At 36.5% G+C, this 22,491-nt stretch overlaps 1 protein-coding gene across 9 annotated transcripts in view; it reads left to right on the top strand.

Annotated features, from left to right (window-relative positions):
- Window positions 1–22,491, top strand: part of CDC42BPA (CDC42 binding protein kinase alpha) — a 207,116-nt gene that overhangs the window by 98,383 nt on the left and 86,242 nt on the right. For all 9 annotated transcript variants that reach the window (XM_080927474.1, XM_080927480.1, XM_080927479.1 and 6 more), the window contains 6 exons: window positions 315–408; window positions 3,629–3,829; window positions 5,741–5,989; window positions 13,783–13,862; window positions 16,409–16,575; window positions 18,700–18,822. In XM_080927474.1, the coding sequence (XP_080783600.1) occupies window positions 315–408; window positions 3,629–3,829; window positions 5,741–5,989; window positions 13,783–13,862; window positions 16,409–16,575; window positions 18,700–18,822 (914 nt within the window). The remainder of the gene's footprint in view (window positions 1–314; window positions 409–3,628; window positions 3,830–5,740; window positions 5,990–13,782; window positions 13,863–16,408; window positions 16,576–18,699; window positions 18,823–22,491) is intronic.

Here is a 22,491-nt window from a genome sequence, read left to right as displayed (position 1 = left end):
TCAGTGCTTTTAACCACTGAGCCATCTATCCAGCCTCTTAAAGTCTTTTTTTTTCTTCTTTTTTTTCTTTCTTTTTTTTTTTTTTTTTTTTTTTTTTTTTTTTTTTTTTTGCAAGCAGGGGACAGGGGAGGGTTTGAAACAAGTTTCTCTGTGTAGAAAGAACCTGGCTGTCCTGGAATTCGCTCTGTAGATCAAGCTGGTCTTGAACTCAAAGATTCAGTTGCCTCTCCTAGAATATTTTTCAAAGGTAGTTGAAGTTTCTCATGTAAAATTATCTACTTTCCAACTAAAACTTAAATGTATTTGTTTTTCAGAGACATCAAACCTGACAACATATTGATGGATATGAATGGACATATTCGTTTAGCAGATTTTGGTTCTTGTCTGAAGCTGATGGAAGATGGAACGGTAAATAAACATAAATTATGAATATTCATTCACAGACATTTCCTCTTCCATGCCTTTGATGTTCTAGAGACCCCTGCTTGCGCTGACAGCACAGCTGTCTGTATGTGCTCTAGCTAGTTATCTATGCACCTGCATAGTTATCTGTGCACAATAAGTAGCTTGAGAATGGTGCTTTTAAGAGTCATGTATCTTCTTTTTGGCTATGCCTATTATTTTACTTGAAATTTTCCTAAGTTTTTAGTGTGATAAATAAGGTGAGTTTCATATAAAAAAAGAAAACATAACTTCATTCTCATTTGTACTTTTTTTCTAATTATATACTTGTTCTGAGGAACAATATTCAGCAAAAAAAAAAAAACTGTGTTTTTCAAGAAGACTCTAGGTGACATTAGTTTTGTGTTCCTATTTTCTTAACTTTCACTGATTAAATTCTTAAATTTATATTTCATTTTAAAGTGTATATTCTCAATTTTTATTGTTTTTTTTGTATATGTATGGTGTGTGTGGGAGCATGTGTGTGTGTGTATGTGCTTGCACTTTGATTCGTGAATGTAGGTGCATGTGGAGGTCAAAGGACAGCTAGATCCTCACTTTCTACCTTCTAGAACATCTTGTCCCCCCGCTGTGTACATCAAGCTGGCTGGTCCATAGCTTCTGGGTATTCTTCTGTCTCTACTTTCCATATTACAGTAGAAGACTGTACTAAGCTACCTAGGCTGGCTTTGAACTTACAATCCTTCATTCTCAGCCTCCCGGGTAGCTGGAATTACCTACCCTGTGCCACCAGGCCTAACAGAGGTGTAGCTTTCATTATTCATAGTATTTTAATAATTTGGTGGTATACTTCTGGTTTTACATTATCAGAAAATAGTCCTGACTTATTTTAGAGCTTTGTTACATCTTTTGGATTTGTTGAAACTTACTTTATATATTTATAACAGACAACATTTTGTACATTCCATATTTGTCTGAAGAGAATACATTTTCTCTTATTTTTGGTACCAGAGTTCTATACAAATGTGTAATATAAAACTGATTTGTATTTGTATCTTATATTATTATGGGTCTTCTTTGTTATCCATTATTTAAAAATCCTTAGTATGGTAGATTTGTTCATTTTTCCTTCACAGTTCAATACTTTACACATCTCTTTTGTAACTTACTATTTGATGAATTGCTACTTTTTCCACATAGTTTCTTTTGCATTACACTGATTAATTAAAATAATCTTAATAATTTGGCTAATATTTCTATTACTGCTTTAAATTTATTTAATTTATATGTAATTCATCTTTTCATTCCATCATCTTCAACTGTGTGCTTCCATTTTGTCTTTATCTTGCTTAAATAAATTATTTAACTGATTTTTCTCTCATTTGTTTATTTTGTTTTACTTCTTTCCCAGTGTTAAATCTCTTTCCTTTAACAGGTGACTTAATCTACTCTTGGGTCCTGTGACTCAGGCCAGTGCTGTGTGCTATTAATATAGGTTTTGTTACTTGCCCTAGTGCTTTTGATTTCCTTTTTCTCTCCTGCCTCCTGCTGTGCACTTCAAGTTTAGCTTTCTCACTCTTTATTCTTGGAAGGTAACATTTAATATTTTAATGCCTCTTTTGTTATTTTAAAAATATTTAGTTTACTTAACTGTAAATTAATCATTTTTCTCACTACATTCCCAATCAACATAATCGAGTTATTTTACTTTATACCATATATAAAAATTAATTAAAAATAGGTCAAAGGACTCTGTCACCCCACCCCACCCCCAAAGACATAGGCCAGTATTTATGATTGGATTTGGCAAATGTCTTGAGGATAACACAGAATTACAACCCCTTTACCCTGTAATGGTAAATTATACCCTCCTCAAAAACTTGTGTGTATGTATCAGATGACACAGTGGGCAGATTGAAAAAACAGCATACAGTCACTTCTCTGATTACATGCTAAGACTATGTAAAGAACAGCTACACATCTACCTGCAACACTCTGACCTGCCCACAGTCACCGTGGGAGGCATGGGGGTAAGGTATAGGTCTTTCCTGGAGCTTTGTTCCAAGCTCAGCAATAGAAAAACAGCCCCAGTGAAGGATCAGAGGAATATCCTGCAGGTTTACACATGTGAATAAGCACATGGAAGATACTAAGTAAAACCTCTCATTAGAGAAATGCAAGTTCAGAGCCTGTGACCCCACTGTGAGAGCATCTTCTGCCCAGGAGGAGAGCTGCTGCCAGAAACAGCAAGTGTTGTACATAGATGATTTAGAGCCCCTGGACACTGTCAGTAGGAGTATAAAATAGGGTAATAATAGGTAATGCTGTGGAAAACAGTGTAGCTAGTTCTTCCAGATGCTAAAAATAAGTTGATAATTTATTAATTGTAATTTTCATTTTATATAACTTGCTTAATTATATTTTCACTTTTTAAAAAATAAGAATGTAGTTTAAAGTCTATATTTTTCTGTTGGTTTTGTTTGTTTGTTTGTTTTCTGAGAAAAGGTCTCACTATATAATATCCTTGGCTGTCCTGGAACTTGCTTTGTAGACCAGGCTGGCCATAAAAGCATAGAGATCCATCTTAGTGCTAGTATTTAAGTTTGTGTAGCATCATGCTTGGTGCAGCTTAGAACTTAATGTACAATAACTAATCAACCTCCAGTTCTTAGACTTATACTTAGGGATGTAAACTTATCAGTATTAGTCTGAATGAGTTGTTCCTATCCATATCTAATTGTAAATGTTTAGTTCTACTATAATACATACATACATACATACATACATATATACATACATACATATATACATACATGCTTGATTGATTAGTTATATAGATAGCTATTTTAAAAAGCAGTAATAAAGCTGATATAGTAGTGCTATAATGCCAGCACTTGGGAAACCAAGTCAGGATGATTGTGAGTTTGAAGCTAGCCTCAGTTATAAGCAAGAACTTGTCTCTGACTACACCAGAACAAAATTAAACAACAAAATGGTATAAGTTAAACATTCATTTTATTGCTAATGATTCAGATAACCGTTTCCCTATATGCGTTCAGCTATAGTAGAGGTTCTATAAGAGTATGAGTAATGAAGAATATTTATTAACATAAAGGCCATATAAAATTATTCTGTAAACCAGGAGAAATACAAGTATATAACTCAAGTACCTATTTCTAATTTAAAATTATTTTTAATATGTTAATAAAATTTTGAACCTCATTAGGTCCAGTCCTCAGTGGCAGTTGGAACTCCAGATTATATTTCTCCGGAAATCCTTCAGGCTATGGAAGATGGAAAAGGCAGATATGGACCAGAGTGTGACTGGTGGTCTTTGGGCGTCTGTATGTATGAGATGCTTTATGGAGAAACGCCATTCTATGCAGAATCTCTGGTGGAGACATATGGAAAAATTATGAATCATAAAGTTAGTATATTTATTTTTTATAACTTTTATAGTAAATACATATAGTTATTTAAAGTAATATAGTAAAGAGAAAATACTTTTTTCAAAATAATGAAAACTCATATTTTTTGATTAGTAGGGGATAATCATTCTTAATCATAATCTATGAAACAATTAGTTTTAACTTTAATATTTTGTTTAGAAGTACTTGTAAATAGAAAATTGATCTATGGTCTTTGCAAATGAGTAATAGATTTCAAAAGTGGTTAACTTTTTTCAGTTAGTTTTAACTATATAATATGTACAACCATGACAAGCATGCATACACAAATTCTCAGCATCATTAACAGTGAATGAGGTGGGGAAAGAGATAAAAATGAGATTTGTTGGCATCAGAAGATGACTCTGTAGCTATGGTGCTTGCTGTGCATGACTTCTGACCTCTGTTCAATCCCTGAAATGCACAGAAAGATGGAAGAGGGAACTGACTACACAGAGTTGTCCTCTGACCTTCACACGGGCAGCATGGCACTCCTGTCCACGTGCGCGCACGCATGCGCGCACACACACACACATACACACACCTATAGTCATATACCACAGTCATAGTTTTGTTTTGTCTTGTTTTACTGAGATTCTTCTGTCCATCTAGCAAGTACAAAATGAAACATCTGCGTTCTAATAAATGCAGCCTCATGGGCACTCCTCAGATTTTATTGACAGGACTACAAGTTGTAACTTCCTGTCACAGAGTTAAGAGCTGTACATCTCAAGCCTTAAAATTATGGTTAGAGCTTTTGATGGAGCAAGGTCAGCCCTAGAAGTCAGCCTGGTTGGAATATCTAGAACAATAGTGTGTACATAGGATATCTGTTCCAGTGTTAATGATCACAAAACACTAGCTGCAATCCAGATGCACACTGCAGCAAGATCACAAAATAGACAGTAGAAAAGAAAACTGTCTAGTTCAGAAATTGTGAACAGTTACAAAAGTTCTCAATAGGAATCTGAATGTTCCCAGAAGAATAAGATAGCCTGTTATTTTTAATTGGTTCTGGTGATGCAGCTGTGATTAGATTTTTCTACATTGGTGTCTTCATCTGAGCTGCAACTATAGTGCTATGAGTAGTTCTGAAGAGCTGAAAACTAGGGGGAAGTTTGCCATGAGTCAGTGGCCTGTGCATCACTCAGAAGGAACTCACTACAGTGTGGTGCGCTGCTGAGCAGCACAGGTCTAGAGAGAGTTCGCTTCAGGCCCCTTTCCTCTCATTGAGAAAAATAACTCAGTATCCTCTTCTACAAGACTGTCTACTAGCACTTCCTACCCAGTGGTCAGTTAGAGGATTAAATGGATTAAGTAAGTAAGTCACTTTGAATAGTGCCAGATACATGTTAAATAATCAAATTGTTTAATAATTAACTGATATTTCACATTGGATCTGAACATTATCAGTAATCTACTTCTTAGGAAATACTGAGTTAAATTCTTCTATTTGTAATCAGATCAACCTGACAGCAACTTAACATTCTAGAACAGTGATTCTCAACCTTTGGAACACTGCAACCCTTTAATCCAGTTCCTCATGTTGTGGTGACTCCCAGCCAGACATTTTGTTGGTACTTAACTCCTGTTATGAATTGTAATGTAAATATCTGTATACATGGTATCTGATATGTGGATCCCAAGTGGGTTGCAACCCACAGGTCTCTCTTTGTAGTTCATCTGTCATGAAGTAACTTAGAGAATTAAACATTTCTCTAGGAGAAGGATTTACTTCCATCATCCCCGTGTCTTCCTACAGTATCACTGCTGTATCATCAAACACCTACTAGATACTTTTCAAAGGGAAATGCATTTAAATAAATCTACCACCATTTTGTAAGATAACTGCTGATTTGTGTTTTACACACCTTATATCATTGTCTATGTAGGAGAGATTTCAGTTTCCAACCCAAGTGACTGATGTGTCTGAAAATGCTAAAGATCTTATTCGAAGACTCATTTGTAGCAGAGAACATCGACTTGGCCAAAATGGAATAGAAGACTTTAAGAAACATCCGTTTTTCACTGGAATTGATTGGGATAATATTCGAAACTGTGAAGCACCTTACATTCCAGAAGTTAGTAGCCCAACAGACACATCAAATTTTGATGTGGATGACGACTGTTTAAAAAATTCTGTGAGTATGGCATTATGCAGATGTCCTTTGCTGCTGGTTCTTTTTTTTTTTCAGTTGTTATATTTTGTATTATAAAGTATATTGGAGTATACTAAAATAAATAGTCATAATTAGTATTATATTTCATATTGTTCCTATAAAAATAACAAAAATATCAAGTTATATAAACCCCATGAATCAGAAAAGCAGGAAATAAAATTTCAAGTATGAGCTACATGACTAGACACAACTCACACAAAAGCTATGTTTTGGCAACTCCATTCTAATGAGTCATAAATCTCATGAGAAAAGCACCTTATTTTCTCTTTAGAGAACTATTTTTTCCTGTCTATTTTTTTTTATTGAAGAACTTTATTTTAAAAAACAAAGATAAAAGTACAAATTTTAAACATTTTTGCATAAAAGTATACGAATACATTTTTGTCAGTGCTTGGCTTTTTTTTTTTTTTTTAAGTTTTGATAGTGTGCATTAAGACCTTACTAGTTACAATGAGCATAAAGCACATGTAAAACAGGATGTAAACTGGAATTAGTCAAAGTTTTCTTGGTGTGTAAGGAATAAACATAATGTTTTTTTCTTCTCTTTTTTTTTTCTTGGACTTCACACAGTCTGTGAGTTGTTTCTGGGGTGTTCAGAGCTTTCTGGGGTTAGTATCCAATTATCAGTGACTGCATATTATGTCTGTTCTTTTGTAACTGGGTTACCTTACTCAGGATGATATTCTCTAGATGCATCCATTTTCTTAGGAATTTTATAAAGTCATTGTTTCTGATAGCTGAGTAGTACTCCATTGTGTAAATGTACCACAATTTTTGTATCCATTCATCTACTGAAGGACATCTGGGTTCTTTCCAGCTTCTGGCTATTATAAATAGGGCTGCTGTGAACATTGTGGTGCATGTGTCTTTGTTGTATGTTGGAACGTCTTTGGGGTATATACCCAGAAGTGGGATAACTGGGTCGTTCAGGTAGTACTATGTCCAATTTTCTGAGGAACTGCCAGACTGATTTCCAGAGTGGTTGGACCAGTTTACAACCCCACCAGCAGTGGAGAAGTGTTCCTCTTTCTTCACATCCTCGCCAGCACCTGTTGTCATCAGAATTTTTGGTCTTGGCCAATCTGACTGGTGTGAGGTAAAACTCAGGGTTGTTTTGATTTGCATTTCCCTGATGGCTAATGATGTAGAGCACTTCCTTAGAGGCTTCTCAGTCATTCGATATTCCTCAGTTGAGAACGTTTTGTTTAGCTCTGTACCCCATTTTTTAATAGGGTTGTTTGATTCTCTGGTGTCTAGCTTCTTGAGTTCTTGTATACCTTGTATATTAGGCCTCTTATCAGATGTGGGGTTGGTAAAGATTTTTTCCCACTCTGTTGGCTGCCGTTTTGTTTTCTTGACAGTGTCCTTAGCTTTACAGAAACTTTGCAATATCAAGTCTCATTTGTCAATCTTTAACCTTAGGGCACAAGCCATTAGTATTCTGTTCAGGAAATTTTCTCCTATGTGTTCTAAGGTTTTCCCTACTTTTCTCATCTAATAGTTTCTGTATACCTGGTTTAATGTGGAGATCTTTGATCCACTTGCAGTTGAGCTTTGTACAAGGAGATAAGAAAGGTTCTATTTTTATTTTTCTGCATGCTGAGTGCCAGTTGGACCAACACCATTTGTTGAATAGGGCGTCCTTTTTCCATTGAATGTTTACAGCTCCATTATCAAAAATCAGGTGACCATATATGTGAGGGCTCATTTCTGGATCTTCTATTTTATTCCATTGATCCACATGCCTATGTCTGTACCAGTACCATGCAGTTTTCAGCACAATTGCCTTGTAATATAGCTTGAAGTCAGGGATAGTGATTCCCGCAGATGTTTTCTTGTTGTTGAGGATATATTTCGCTATTCTAGGTCTTTTGTTATTCCAGATTAAATTGCACATTGCTCTTTCCAACTCAATGAAGAATTGGGTTGGTATTTTGATGGGGATTGCATTGAATTTGTAGATTGCTTTTGGTAAGATGGCCATTTTTACAATGTTGATCCTTCCAATCCATGAACATGGGAGATTTTTCCCATTTTCTGAGATCTTCCTCGATTTCCTTCTTTAGAGGTTTGAAGTTCTTGTCGTACAGGTCCTTCACTTGCTTAGTTAGAGTCACACCAAGGTATTTCATAGTTTTTGTGATTATTGTGAAGAGTGTCTTTTCCCTAATTTCTTTTTCCACATTTGTCCTTTGAGTAGAGGAAGGCTACTGATTTGTTTGAGTTAATTTTATATCCGGCCACTTTGCTGAACTTGTTTATCAGCTGTAGGAGTTCTCTGGTGGAATTTGTGGGGTCACTTAAGTACACTATCATGTCATCTGCAAATAGTGATGTTTTTACTTTTTCCTTTCCAATTTGTATCCCTTTGATTTCCTTTTGCTGTCTAATTGCTCCTCCCTGATTTAGTGGAATTGCTTCAAGTTTCCCACCGTTAAGTTTGATGTTGGCTGTTGGTTTGCTGTATATTGCTTTTATTATGTTTAGGTATTGGCCTTGGATTCCTGTTCTTTCCAAGACTTTTAACATGAATGGATGTTGAATTTTGTCAAATGTTTTCTTAGCATCTAGTGAGATGACCATGTGGTTTTTTTCTTTGAGTTTGTTTATATGGTGGATTATGTTGATGGATTTCCGTATATTAAACCATCCCTGCATCCCACGGATGAAGCCTACTTGATCATGGTGAATGATCATTTAGATGTGTTCTTGGATTCGGTTTGCAAGGATTTTGTTGAGTATTTTTGCATCAATGTTCATAAGTAAGATTGGTCTGAAGTTCTCTTTCCTTGTAAGGTCTTTGTGTGGTTTAGGAACGAGGGTTATTGTGGCCTCAAAAAATGAGTTAGGTAGAGTTTCATCTGATTCTATTTTGTTGAATAGTTTGGAGAGTATTGGTATCAGGTCGTCAATAAATGTCTGATAAAATTCTGCACTGAACCTATCTGGACATGGTCTTTTTTTTGGGGGGGGGGGTTTGGGAGGCTTTTGATGACTGCTTCTGTTTTTTTAGGTGTTACGGGATTATTGAGATGGTTTACCTAGTCCTGGTTTAACTTTAGAATCTGGTATCTGTCTAGGAATTCATCCATTTCCTCCAGATTTTCCAGCTTTGTTGAGTATAGGCTTTTGTAGTAGGATCTGATGATTTCTTGAATTTCCTCAGTTTCAGTTGTTATTTCTCCACTTTCCTTTCTGATTTTGTTAATTTGAATACTCTCTCTCTGCCCTCTAGTTAGTCTGGCTAAGGGTTTATCAATCTTGTTGATTTTCTCAAAGAACCAGCTCTTGGTTTTGTTGATTCTTTCAATGGTTCTTTTTGTTTCTATTTGGTCTATATCTGCCCTAAGTTTGATTATTTCTTGCTGTCTACTCCTCTTGGGTGTATCTGCTTCCTTTTGTTCTAGAGCTTTCAGCTGTGCTGTCAAGTTGCTGTTGTATGCTCTCTCCAGTTTCTTTTTGGAAGCACTCAGAGCTATGAGTTTTCCTCTCAGTACTTGCATCCCATAGGTTTGGGTATGTTGTGTTTTCGTTTTCATTGAATTCTAGAAAATCCTTAATTTCTCTCTTTATTTCATCTTTGACCATACTATTGTTTAATAGAGCATTGCTTAGTTTCCATGTATATGTGGGCTTTTTGTTGTCTTTGTTCTTATTAAAGACCAGCCATAGACCATGGTGATCTGAAAGGATGCATGGGAGTATTTCAATCTTCTTATATCTATTGAGGCTTGTTTTGTGACCAATTATGTGGTCAATTTTCGAGAAGGTGCTGTGAGGTGCTGAGAAGAAGGTGTATTCTTTTGTTTTAGGATGATATGTTCTATAGATATCTATTAATTCCAGTTGGTTCATAACCTCTGCTAGTTTTACAGTGTCCTTGTTTAGTTTTTGTTTCCCTGATCTGTCCATTGGTGAGAGTGGTGTATCGAGGTCTCCCAATATTATTGTGTGGGGCACAATGTATTTTTTGAGCTTTAGTAGGGTTTCTTTAATGAATATGGGTGCTTTTGTATTTGGAGCATATATGTTAAGGATTGAGAGTTTCTCCTGACAAATTTCCCCTGTAATGAGTAAAAAGTGTCCTTCCTTATCTTTTTTGATAACTTTTGGTTGAAAATCTACTTTATTCGATAATAGAATGGTCACTCCAGCTTGCTTCTCAGGGCCATTTGCTTGGAAGTTTTTTCCCCAACCTTTTCCTCTGAGATAGTGTCTGTCTTTGTCTCTGAGATGAGTTTCCTGTATGCAGCAAAATGCTGGGTTTTGTTTATGTATCCAGTCTGATAGCCTATATCTTTTTCTTGGGGAATTGAATCCATTTATGTTAACAGATATCAAGGAATAGTGGTTGCTGTTTCCTGCTATTTTTGCTTTTGGAGGTTGAATTGTGCCTGTGTGTCTTTCTTCCTTTGGTTTTCTTGCTTAGGTATTTTCTTGTTTTTACTAGGATATAGTTCCCCTCATTGTATTGGGCTTTCCACATATAATTTGTTGTGCTGAGTTTGTGGTCAGATATTGTGTAAATTTACTTTTGTCTCGGAATATCTTAGTCTCTCCATCTATGGTGATTGAGAGTTTTGCTGGGTATAGCAACTTGGGCTGGCACTTGTGCTCTCTTTGGGTCTGCATGATGTCTGTCCAGGCTCTTCTAGCTTTCATAGTCTCTGTTGAGAAGTCGGGTGTGATTCTGATTGGTCTGCCTTTGTATGTTACATGACCTTTTTCCCTTACTGCTTTTAGTATTCTTTCTTTGCTTTGGGCACTTGGCGTTTTGACTGTTATGTGTTGAGAGGAATTTCTTTTCTGGTCCTACCTATTTGGAGTTCTGTAGGCTTGTTTTATGCTCATGGTCATTTCATTCTTGAGGGTAGGGAAGTTTTCTTCTACGATTTTGTTGAAGATATTTACTGTGCCTCTTAGTTGATATTCTTCACCCTCTTTTACTATCCTTAGATTTGGTCTTCTCATTGTGTCCTGGATCTCCTGGACATTTTGGGTTAGGAGCTTTTTGGTTTTTGCATCTTCTCTGACTATTTTGTCTATGTTTTCAATGTTGTCTTCAGCCCCCGAGATTCTCTTTTCCATCTCTTTTAGTCTGTTAGAAATGCTTGCATCTGTGACTCCTGATTTCTTTTTTAGGTTTTCTACCTCTAGGGTTTTCTCTATTAGTGTTTTCTTTATTCTGTCCATTTCCAGTTTAAATTCCTTCTTCCATTCCTTCATCTCTTTGTTTCTGTTTTCCTCTAGAGTTCTTTGAGTGTTTTTCTTGTTTTCTCTTTAAAAGCTTCTAATTCTTTATGCTTTTCCTCCCATTCTTGTTTAAGGATCTCTATCATCATCTTGAGGTATGATTTCGGGTCTGAGTTTTCTTTTTCTGGAGTGTTTGGCATTCCACTGTTTGCGTTGTTGTGGTGGCAGAGCTGGGTTCTGGTGTTGCCAGGTTGTCTTGGTTTCCCTGGGGTATGTTCTTTTGCTTTCCTCTTGCCATCTTGTTGTGTGCTTTTATATGTGGTCTTGTTGTCAGTGATTGGTTCTCACCTCTCCCTTGTACCAGGCCTGTGTCCCTGGATCTCAGGCTGTTCCTGGTGGCGGATGGTCCGAGCACCTGTTCTGCACCCAAAGTCCTCCCACTGGGAACCACTGCTGATTCTTTTAAATATGGTTATAAAGTAACATTTTTATTTTATTAGTGTGATGCCAAATCTATTTTTCTTTTATCAGTCACATAGTATTTATGACTTCCGGTGTTTAATTCTGTCATGTATCAAAAAATTAAGAGACTTAAGTGAATTCAATATAGTCACCCATGACCAAAAGCAAAATTCAAGATCTGCTCCTTAGATAATTGTGTCAATAGGTTTCCTAAGAAGGCAAGATTGTTTGCTTTTAAAAGTATATTTCATGGTTTCAAAGTGAAGGAGATAACAAACCTTTCCCTAAAACCAGCCATAAAACTGGAAACAAATAAGCAAAAACATTTGAGAGCTTGATAAAAACAAAAAGAAATAAAGAAGCATTTATTCATGAAAAACTCCTGAAGTTATTTTGAAACCATACACATCTCACTCCCTACCTCTCACCCTATCACATGCTTGTTGGAACTCATGACTAGAGCAGAGCAAAAACTTGATACCTTGCTGCTAGATGTGGCAAACTTGATTGGAAAAGTTCTAACACCCACACTGTTGCCAATAAAATAGCAACTTGGTAGGAATGAATGTTGAAGGTCAGTTCATAGCCTTCCTTGCCTGAGGTTATGTCTCTGCCTAAGGCAAATGGCAGAGCAGGTAGCCTGAGGCAAACAGTCTCATACCTTTAGCCTGTGGGCAGAATCAGGGCCAGGATACTGTTTCATTTCTGCTCTGAATCACTGGGTTACATAGATTAAAATTTAAGGGTATAAAAACTAAAATTTAGGGTTGTTTTTCCTAGCCTTATTTTAAGCTATTATTTAGTAATTTATATCTTGGTTTTAGTTAAATACTTAACTTTATATTAATTTTACATTACCTTATACTGCTAAGTACAATGTTCAAGATTAATAAGAAGCTGTTAAACTATTTAAGAGTCAGAACTAATTAATTGGGTTTTCCTCACCATTTTTTAAATCTTAGTCACTTTTGACAGAAATTCTGAGTCATTCCAAGTTAAGTGAATATACAATTGATTTTAATTATTCACAGTAGTTGTATTTTATAAAGTTATGATGAACACAAAGTTAGTTGACATTGACCATTGCTGTGTGGAAATACAAGGTTAATAATGTGAAGGAGCTTGTGGGAGGCATTGCAGGGAACAAAGGAAAGGAAAGAGAGAATTATAATTATAATCTCAAAAATTAAGCAGAAAGTTAGCTTCTGGTTACATTCGCAACAACTGAATACCAAACCTTTTATATGTACTTCTATTTAAAGATATTTTATATAATGATATATGCCTTTGATTCCTTAACACTAAACTCATGGCTACCAGTATTATAAAAACTCCTAAACAGAGTTTTTCTAACACGTGCTTTCTCTGCAAAGGCACGCGATTACCTTTTTACTTTTCAACATAGGGTAGCAGCCAGTGGTTTATGGTGGGAAAGGAGCATGAATTCATGGCTAGCTTGGGCTGTATTTAGCAAGATCCTGTCCTGAAATTTAAAAAAATATGCAGTTATCAGACAGCACTTCTGGGAGCTATTTTATACAGAGATGCTCTCATCAAAGCACATAAGTGTTTATAGTGTGCCGAGGTTGTGTTCAGTGTGAGAAAAGAGGAACACCCCATGTTCAGTTTTGGCCTGAGAGCAAAGGACACTGCTCCTCCCCTCTACACACATCTTCAGGAACCACAGAAGTTCTACAATACCCATTTCCAAGTAAATCTAGCTTTTAAACTGTGTGTGATAAAACATGCTTATAATTTCAGTGCTGGAGAGGCAGGCATAGGAAGGTCTGTGCTACGTAGAGAGTCCTTGTCTTCCCCCTACCCCCCCAAAGGAAAAAAAGCTAGACAGTTTTTCAGATACAAAATACACAGATAATGACTATAATTTCATTCTTACTTAGTAGACTGCTTATTAGAGTTTTGTAGTGGCAGTGCTCAGAGTCTGCATTTTGTATCACTGTACGAATTTACCAGACTTACCACGGTGTCTAAACTGAATAGTCGCTTATCCTCATTGACAGTTACAATTAATAGTTCATCCTTATGGGTCATACCTATAGATTTCTTACTAGATTGGTATTCTTTTTGTTTTCTCATAGGAAACAATGCCCCCACCAACACATACTGCATTTTCTGGCCATCATCTACCATTTGTTGGCTTTACATATACTAGTAGCTGGTAAGTTCCAAACGTCAATATAATTTGGGTAATTTATTTAAAAATTGAATAACGGTATGTGTGGTTGTAGTTCTGGCATAGCACTCAATTTAAATGTGAAAAATAAATGATAAGCCTACTTTGGTATTATCAATAGAACAAACTACTTAAGAAGCAACATTTTGGAGGGAAAAGACAGGGACACGTGGTTCAAGAGTTGAATCTGTTGGGAATAAGACGAGAGCAGACCAAGGCGCGTCTGTCCTCCTATTCCTCTCTTCCTAGTCACATAAGAATCACTGCAACACTTCCTATGTGCCATGCTATTTCTCAGCAGCTGGGCTTTCCTTGTTGAGTGAATATTCTTTTTAAAAAATCTAAGCAGTTCAAAGTGCTGGAGCAAACAGACAGTTCTTAACAACCAGGCTAACTTTAAGTGGAGTGAGATTCAGAGGTTTAAGTACTGTACACCGTATGACATGTATACTGCATCACTGGTTTGTTCTGCCCTGTGTGTACCAAGGTAACTGTTTCACACTTCGTTCTTGCCCTTGCACTCTGTGGCCACCCTCATCCTCAGCTGATGGTTTTGCTTCTTCATCCCTGAAGATTGACACCAGCTGTAGGCAAAGCTGCAAACTCCTGCCACTGTTTTCTGTCTTTCCTCAGACTCATACAAGCTCTTTTCAAGGATGGGCCATGACTGGCTAGGGTTGATTCCTTCCATCCCCTCATGCTTGGCTAAATATACGGCTTCCTTTTATGTCATAAGCTTTTCTCCTTTATGTGCCACCCACATCTTTACATCCTGCCAACCCTCTTACCAGACATGTAGTTATTTCTTCCATTTTAAAATAGAAAACCTTTCTGGATCTCATACCTGATACCAATTATTTCTTTGCTATATACGAGAATTACTTCTCTTAACTGTTTGTTTTTAAAATACTATTCTTTCTTGAATCCATTTAATTCAGGTTCATGCCCCACACCTCAGTCAACTCATGCAAACTGATTTACCAGCATCACCGTTGGCTCCTGTGTTGCTGAGTGCAGCATTTCCTTCTTAGTCCTAGTCCTGGAGCCGCCTTCTCTTGCCTTTGCCATCGCTCAGTTCTCCTCCACACTTACCTATGCATCTGTTTCCCAGTCTCTAAACCTGAATCCTCCTCTCCTTGGTTTTTGAATATCAGAGAATTCTAGGTCTCAGCCATGGAACTTCCACACATATATCTAATGGCTCTTTATTGGAGACCTCCTTTGTCTTCTACTTAAAATCTGTCTTAACTACCAGTGTAACATGTTCATCATTTCTATTTCCTACATCTGTCAGAATTGCCAACCAGTTTTTCCTGTTGATGGCCAGTTCTCTCCCCAGTTCCTGTTTCTTTGGATCTTAACTACAAACCAAGGTTCTTGGAAGGCCCTGTACAACTGACTTGGTCATCCTCCATGCTGCTCTGCCAGCTCTTTCCCATGTTGCATTTGCACAAGCCGTCACTAAGGTTTGTGTCTTGGGATGCTCAGGCTTCTTGGGATGCAAGAGTCTTCATCCTAACACTAGCTTGACTGTTGCCTCAGTTACTTTCACAAGCACAGCAATTGTGATTACTCCATATACATTTCTCTTTTCCCTTTTAGACCTTCTTTTTTATCTTTTCTGTTTCATGTTTTCTCTTTAGAAGCTAATGCTTTCTACTGTGCTGAATATTTTATGTACTTTTATTTCTGTCCTTGTTGCTAAAATTTAAACTATTGGTAAGAATCTTATCTACTTAAAATTTTAAGTTAAATACAATTGTATCATTATGTCCTTCCCTTCCCTTCCCTTTTTTTCCCTTTCCTTTCCTTGTCTTCCCTCCCCTTCCCTTCCTTTTCCTTTCCTTTTTCCAATCCCTCCCATGTTCACTTCCTCCACTTCTGATCTTGTCTACCTCCCACACTCCCTCTCAAATTAATGACCTATTTTCCTTGATTTGATATTGTTTTGCGCACTCGAGTGTGTGCGCACACACACACACACACAGGCACAACTTTCTGAGTCTTTTCAGTGTTGCTTGTGATTCAGGGTGACTACCTGGTATTAGATCAACAGTCAGGCAGCTCATCTCTCAGAAAGACTAATTCTCTGGTTCTCACTTATTATTGGTTGCCTACAGTTGTTTGTCTAGGGGTGGCTCCCTGATGAATGCCCTTCATCTGAACTATCTTTACTATGCAGTCAGAAAAGCACCTCATCTTAAAGTTTTGAATTTCAAATTCTACTAATGAGCACATGCTGATGGTTTTGACTACTGTTTCAGTAAACTTGTCAGATTGTTTTAAACTAGTAACCCTTTAGTAAATTTCATTTTATATTTTATGGAGTTTTAAACTTAGAAATAATTTGGTGATTTTTATTTAAAATACTTTTACAAATAATTTACGGTAACTTTGCAGAAAAAATTTATAGTTTTTCTGTGGGATTTTAGATGTTTTACTGTAGATATTCAAATCTATGTCTTGTATAAAGAACTTTAAAATTCTTCAAACCATATTGCAATATGAACCCACATTTTTTTTTCATTCAGTGTTCTTTCTGATCGGAGCTGTTTAAGAGTCACAGCAGGTCCCACCTCACTGGATCTTGATGTCAATGTCCAGAGGACTCTAGATAATAACTTAGCAACTGAAGCTTACGAAAGAAGAATTAAACGGCTGGAACAGGAAAAGCTTGAACTTACTAGGAAACTTCAAGGTAAATATTTTAATGTTTTCTTTGTTTGAATTGAACTTACAGTGTTCTGAGTTGCATTAAAAAAGGATTGTTTCATTTTCAGAATGGGTCTTCTTGTAAATGGTAAGAAGTGAAGTTGTAGGAATATATGCAGAACAGAGTCTAATGCCATTTATGTAAAACTGTCACAGTGGTAAACACAGTGATGTTATATCTATAGTGTGGCTATGTTTATGTAAATGTATGGAATGGAATACCTCTGGGGACAGGAGAATGGAACTGTTAGGGAGAAAAGGATCCTTCTCATCCTGACTACATAACTTTTAATATCATATATGATCAGGCTCTATGCGTTGTTTCGTTTGTGCTCTGGGATGATTTTAAAAGACACCGTAGGATTCTTGCTTTTTCACTTCTTTTGTTTATAGTGATTTTGATCTTTCCCTACAAGAGCCCTCAGTCAGCACTGGGCTGTTCTTACCCTTCTTCTCCCGTCAGTGAGTGGCATCTCTGTGGCTCCCTCCATCGCTGCTTTCTCTCTGATGCTTTATGTGAGGATGTCTTTGTTTCCTGTATTCCTCTCTCATGTGTGTATTGTGTTCCTCATTTAGATTGTCTGTTGATCTCTGCATCTGCATCAACTGTGAAGAGTTTGCTGCTGCCTGTTTTCTCTTTATTTATTGGCCTTCCTCTCCTGCTTTCCAAATGCCTTGTAATTTTTACTATATAACCAATGTGAGCAAAAATAAGAGATGGTTGAGTTGATTTTTTTTTTTTTGTCTCAGAAAATGTTTTTCTATTTTTTTTAGCCAATCAGCAATTGAGGCTGAACAAGGCTGGATTGCAGTTTTTATTAAAGTTAGTCCACCTCTCATGTCAGAAGTGAAGGGAGGACTAGGGAGAGCCTGGCAGGGTCTATTTCTCCTTTACTTGTAACTATGGGAGACTTGTTCAGTTCTTCACCCTCTTTCTCTTACTACTACCAACTTGTATAAGCATCTTGGTAAGGAGACTATTCCTAATCTGATGCAATTTTAACAGATATATAGTAGGATAAGAGTGTCTTCTGAATAGTGAACTAATTCCCCACCCACATTGTTCAGAAGCTTTGGTTTTTTTGTTTGTTTGTTTTGTTTTTTGTTTTTTGTTTTTTTGTTTTTTGCTTTTGTTGTTTTTTGGTTTTTGTGGTCTTTATCCAGCATAGTAGTCCTCAGTTTTAGGGCCTAGTAGGAAAGGGCACCTGTTGTCAGGCCTGACAACTCAAGTGTAATCCTTGGAATTCATATGGTAGAAGGGAGAACTTACTATTGCAGACTGTCCTTTGTCCTCTACATAAGTGTGTGGCATGAGAACTCACATGTATAACACCCCTCAAAGAAACAAACAAATATTAAAAATGTTCAATTTAGGTCAGCCTTCAACCTGGACAAGGCTCTAGATTAGACCACTGAGACGGCCTTTCATCTCAGAATGCCTCTGTGGTTCATTTTACTTAGTCGTTGCTTTCACAGTACTGTAATGGTTGTACAAACAAGATCTTTTAAAGTTTTTAGTTTTATATTTCAAAAATATTTAGTATATTTTTATTTTTGAAAAAGGAACGATAACCATTTCTGTTCATTTCATTACAAATGAAAACTTTGGGGGACACAATGAAGGCAGTGCTAAGAGGAAAATTCATAGCACTAAGTGCCTCTATAGAGAAATTAGAGCTCACATACCAGCAATTTAAAAGTATATCTGAAAGCTCTAGAACGAAAAGAAGATGACAAAAATATACCCAAAAAAGAGTAGACAGCGGGAAACAATCAAAATCAGGTCTGAAATCAATCAATTACAAACAAAGCAACACAAAGAATCAACAAAACCAAGAGCTAGTTTTTTGAGGAAATTCACAAGATAGACAAACTCTTAGTCATAGTAACTAAAGGACAGAGAGACAAAATAAACAAAATCAGAAATGAAAGGGAAACATAACAACAGACAGTGAGGAAATTTAAAGAATCATTAGGCCTTATTTCAAAAACCTGTACTCCACAAAATTGGAAAATCCAAACAAAATAGATAAGTTTTTGGACAGATACCACTTACTAAAGTTAAATCAAGTCTCTGATTTTTATTCTTTAATTCTTGTTTTATTTTCAGAGTCAACACAGACTGTTCAAGCTCTGCAATATTCAACTGTTGATGGTCCACTAACGGCAAGCAAAGATTTAGAAATTAAAAGTCTGAAAGAAGAGATCGAAAAACTAAGGAAACAAGTAGCAGGTGACTTTCTGAGGGTCATCACTAATTTAGTAGATGTTCAAATGGTTGTCTTCACACATTATTGTCTATCGAGTCTTGTTGATGTTACAGTTATGAGTTAAGTGACACTGAGAAACAGCAAATAAAAAATGAGCTCTGATTTCATAGTTGGCTCTTGAATATAAATATCTAAGTCATCATTCCCTTAAAGAAAAAATGGCTTTGGGGAAAGTAGGCAAAGGCGGTATGTAGAGAGTACATAGGCACACCCGTCTAGAGAGAACAGATGTGACTAACAGACCTACTGTAGTAATAGAATTTACCTGGAAAATTGTGTGTATGAGTGAAAGGTAGATAGGAGGTTTAAGGAAGAGGGTGGCTTCGACAAGAACATAAATACAGACACATAAAAATAAATATCGAATCCTGAATTGAGGGCTATAAATTTCTCTTTCAGTACTGATTTATTGTGCCCTGCAAAATTTCAGTATGCTGTATTTTCATTTTTGCTTAAATGTTTTATATTTTTTTACTTTGACATGAATTGAGAAGTACTTTTTGGGTATTTGAAGATTTAAATTCTATATTTCTCTAATCAGTTTTGTAATTGCCCCTTATGATTTTCATTCTATTAGAGTTGGGGTTTGTTTTATACCCAAGATACAGTTGTCTTAACCTATGTTCCCTGGCACTTGTGATGAACGTGTATTCCTGCTTTCTAGATTATTTGATTAGATCCTGTTGGTGGAAAATGTTTTGGAGGTTTTTCTATAGTCTTGTTGGTTTTCTGTCTGTGTCACTCATAGTTAAGACAAGCATGACCTCCCTCCTGTTGAACAGTCTTAAAGTGTAACCGGACAGCTAGTGGTTGCTGCCAGCTTCTGAGTGGGACTTCTACACCCTCGGATGCCCTGGGCACTGGTCATTGTGGTGTCCATAGGCCCACCCATATTTTGTCCCTGCTTCATGGAGCAGCAGTCAATTCCTGCAATTGGCTCTTCCCTGACACTCTGGGAGTCTCTTTATCCTCTCCAGTTTCCTGTGGGCTGTTGTCATTTGTCTGTTTTTAAAATACCACCTTTGTCTTTGATGAGGTGTTTTGGCTTTATCATTATATCCTCAGGTTGAAAATTCAGATTCAGCTCCCGTGGTTGACAGGGGTCAGCAAGGGACTACTGAGGTTTCAGAGCTCTGCCTGACTCTGCCTCTGCCTCTTGAGTGCTGGGATTAAACATGTGCACCATCATGTCATGTGGGCTTTTGTGATGTTTAAATCAGATATAATAGTAGTTTTCTAAGAGGTTTTTGTTTCATTTTTTTGTTGTTGTTGTAAGCAATACAGGGTTTTGAATGACAGGCCTTTTCATGACCCACTTAACATGATGCAAAGACCTGAAATATCAGATACTTATAGTTGTCAAAGATAAAAAAAAATTACTGGATATGAGTTTTTATTTCCAAAAAATCTTGATTATTATGATGGCCCTCTAATAGAATTTATATGTTCTTCTCAAATACTGTATTTTAATTATCTTCTTTCTCATAGAATGAAGAGTTTTATTATCCGCATTTTGATAAGACATTGAATATATTAAAAGACTATCCCTTTACTGATGTAGATGTTAATTCTATATAAAGGTGTATAAATTATTCTAAAGAATTCTTAAATTACATATGTGGAGATGAGTCAAATAAGTAGGCAAAAAAGGCTTTTTAACAATGTGAGATAAAGAGAAAATTATTTCAATGATATCTCTCCAGAATCAGAAAAAAATGTATCTTACTTATAAATAAATGTTAGTATTTGTGGAGTTGGTAGATACATTTCCAGTGAAGCACTAGACTCCCCAAGTGCTTTGTTTCTCTAACTTTAAATGCTTAGCATGTTGTTAGCATTTCACAATGGCTACTTAAGGATGTCTTTTTCTAAAGGAGTATGATGACAACGATCTCCTACAAAAACCCAATAACCTGAATTACTGGCATCTTGGAGCAGACTAGTGGTTCTAAACTGTGGGTTGTGACCCTTTTGGGGGGTATCTTAGTTAGGGTTTTATTATTATGAAGAGACACTATGACCATGGCAGCTCTTATACAGGACAATATTTAATTGGGTTACAGGTTCAGAGGTTCAGTCCATTATCATTATGACAGGAAGCATGGCAGTGTCTAGGTAGACATGGCACAGGAGAAGCTTAGAGTTCTACCTTGTTCCAAAGGTAGCTAGAAGGTTGGCTCGCATGTGGTTAAGAGGAGGGTCTCATTGCCCACTCCAACAGTGACATATTTTCTTTGGCAAGGGCACACCTATTCCAACAAGGCCACACTCCCAAATAGAGCCATTCCCTGGGTCAAATGTATTCAAACCACCACAATCCACTCCGTGTCCTTCATAGGCTTTTTCAAACACATGAGTCTATGGGGGCCATACCTAGCCATAGCATAATAAAAAAAATACATTTAGTCCAACTCTTAGATTCATCACATCACTTAACTATAATCACCAAAGCAAAACAGGAAACCAACTGGTCAAACTCCTAAGTCTGCATCTCCATGTCTTATGTCCAGTTCCTTTCAGCATTGATGACTGTAACAAACTTTCTCTTGGGCTGGTTCCACTCTTAACAGCTTTCCTCGGCTACTGCTGACTTCTGCATCTTTTAACATTCTTGGGTCTCCATGTCAACTTCAGCTTCACAGCTTCATTTTCCAATGTCTGGGATCCACACATGACCTTCTGGGCTCCTCCTAAAACATAGCATTCAGCTCTGTTTCACTTCCTGATGCTTCTTTATTTCTTGAACCATACATTTTATATTTTCCTCTCTCACCTTGATGCTTTTCATTAGAATGTTCTTCATAAGAGTGAACTTTAAAAACCACACCCAGCCTTATCTGCTTGGTATCCTTCCTTTACCCCTACCCCTAAGTCTGCTTATGAGTTTTCCATTTTTTTCATCTTGCGAAAGTTAATAATGCTCACACCATCCACCCACTAGCTGTACAGATGCCTTTCCTCACTCTTTTCCCACCACATTGGGAACCCAGTTTTACCCCTCACTTAGCTGTAGTTTAAGGACTGAGAGTCTCAGTTTCTACCTCAGAAAGTCTGATGCATTTTAAGTTTTAAATTACTCTCTTACTCCAACTACTGATTAGTGTATTTTCTTTCCAGAGTCTCACCAATTTAAACTGTAATTTAATAATTGGGATTATTTATTTGGCTAGCAGTTAGGTAGTTGTGTAGAACAGTTTTGGTTAGGTGAAGGCCTTAGTACAGTGGTTTTCAACCTATGGGTTGTGAGTCCTTTGGCAAACTCCTATTTTAAAAGTATTTATTTTATGATCCATAACAGTAGCAAAATTACAGTCATGAAGTAATAAAAGTAATAAACCAAAAATAATTTTATGGTTGCAGTTACCACAACATGAGGAACTGTTTTAAAAGGTCACAGTGTTGTAGAGGTGTAGAACCACTGGAATAGATCATTTTAAAATACTGTATATAATTTATCCAGGTTGAATGTATGGCTAGAATTATTAAATTATGGGTTCATTTTATATGTTAGTTCAAAATAATTTTTTAATAATAACTTTGATTTTTTTAGGGAAAAATCCTTTTATTTGGCAGTAATTTTCCAATTGCTCAGTTTTTGGCAACTTACTCAGAGTATGCCAAATATGTCTTAT

This window comes from Micromys minutus (genome assembly GCF_963924665.1).
Source record: "Micromys minutus genome assembly, chromosome: 1".
Lineage (NCBI taxonomy): Eukaryota > Metazoa > Chordata > Mammalia > Rodentia > Muridae > Micromys > Micromys minutus.
This window is presented reverse-complemented; position numbering and strand designations above follow the sequence as displayed.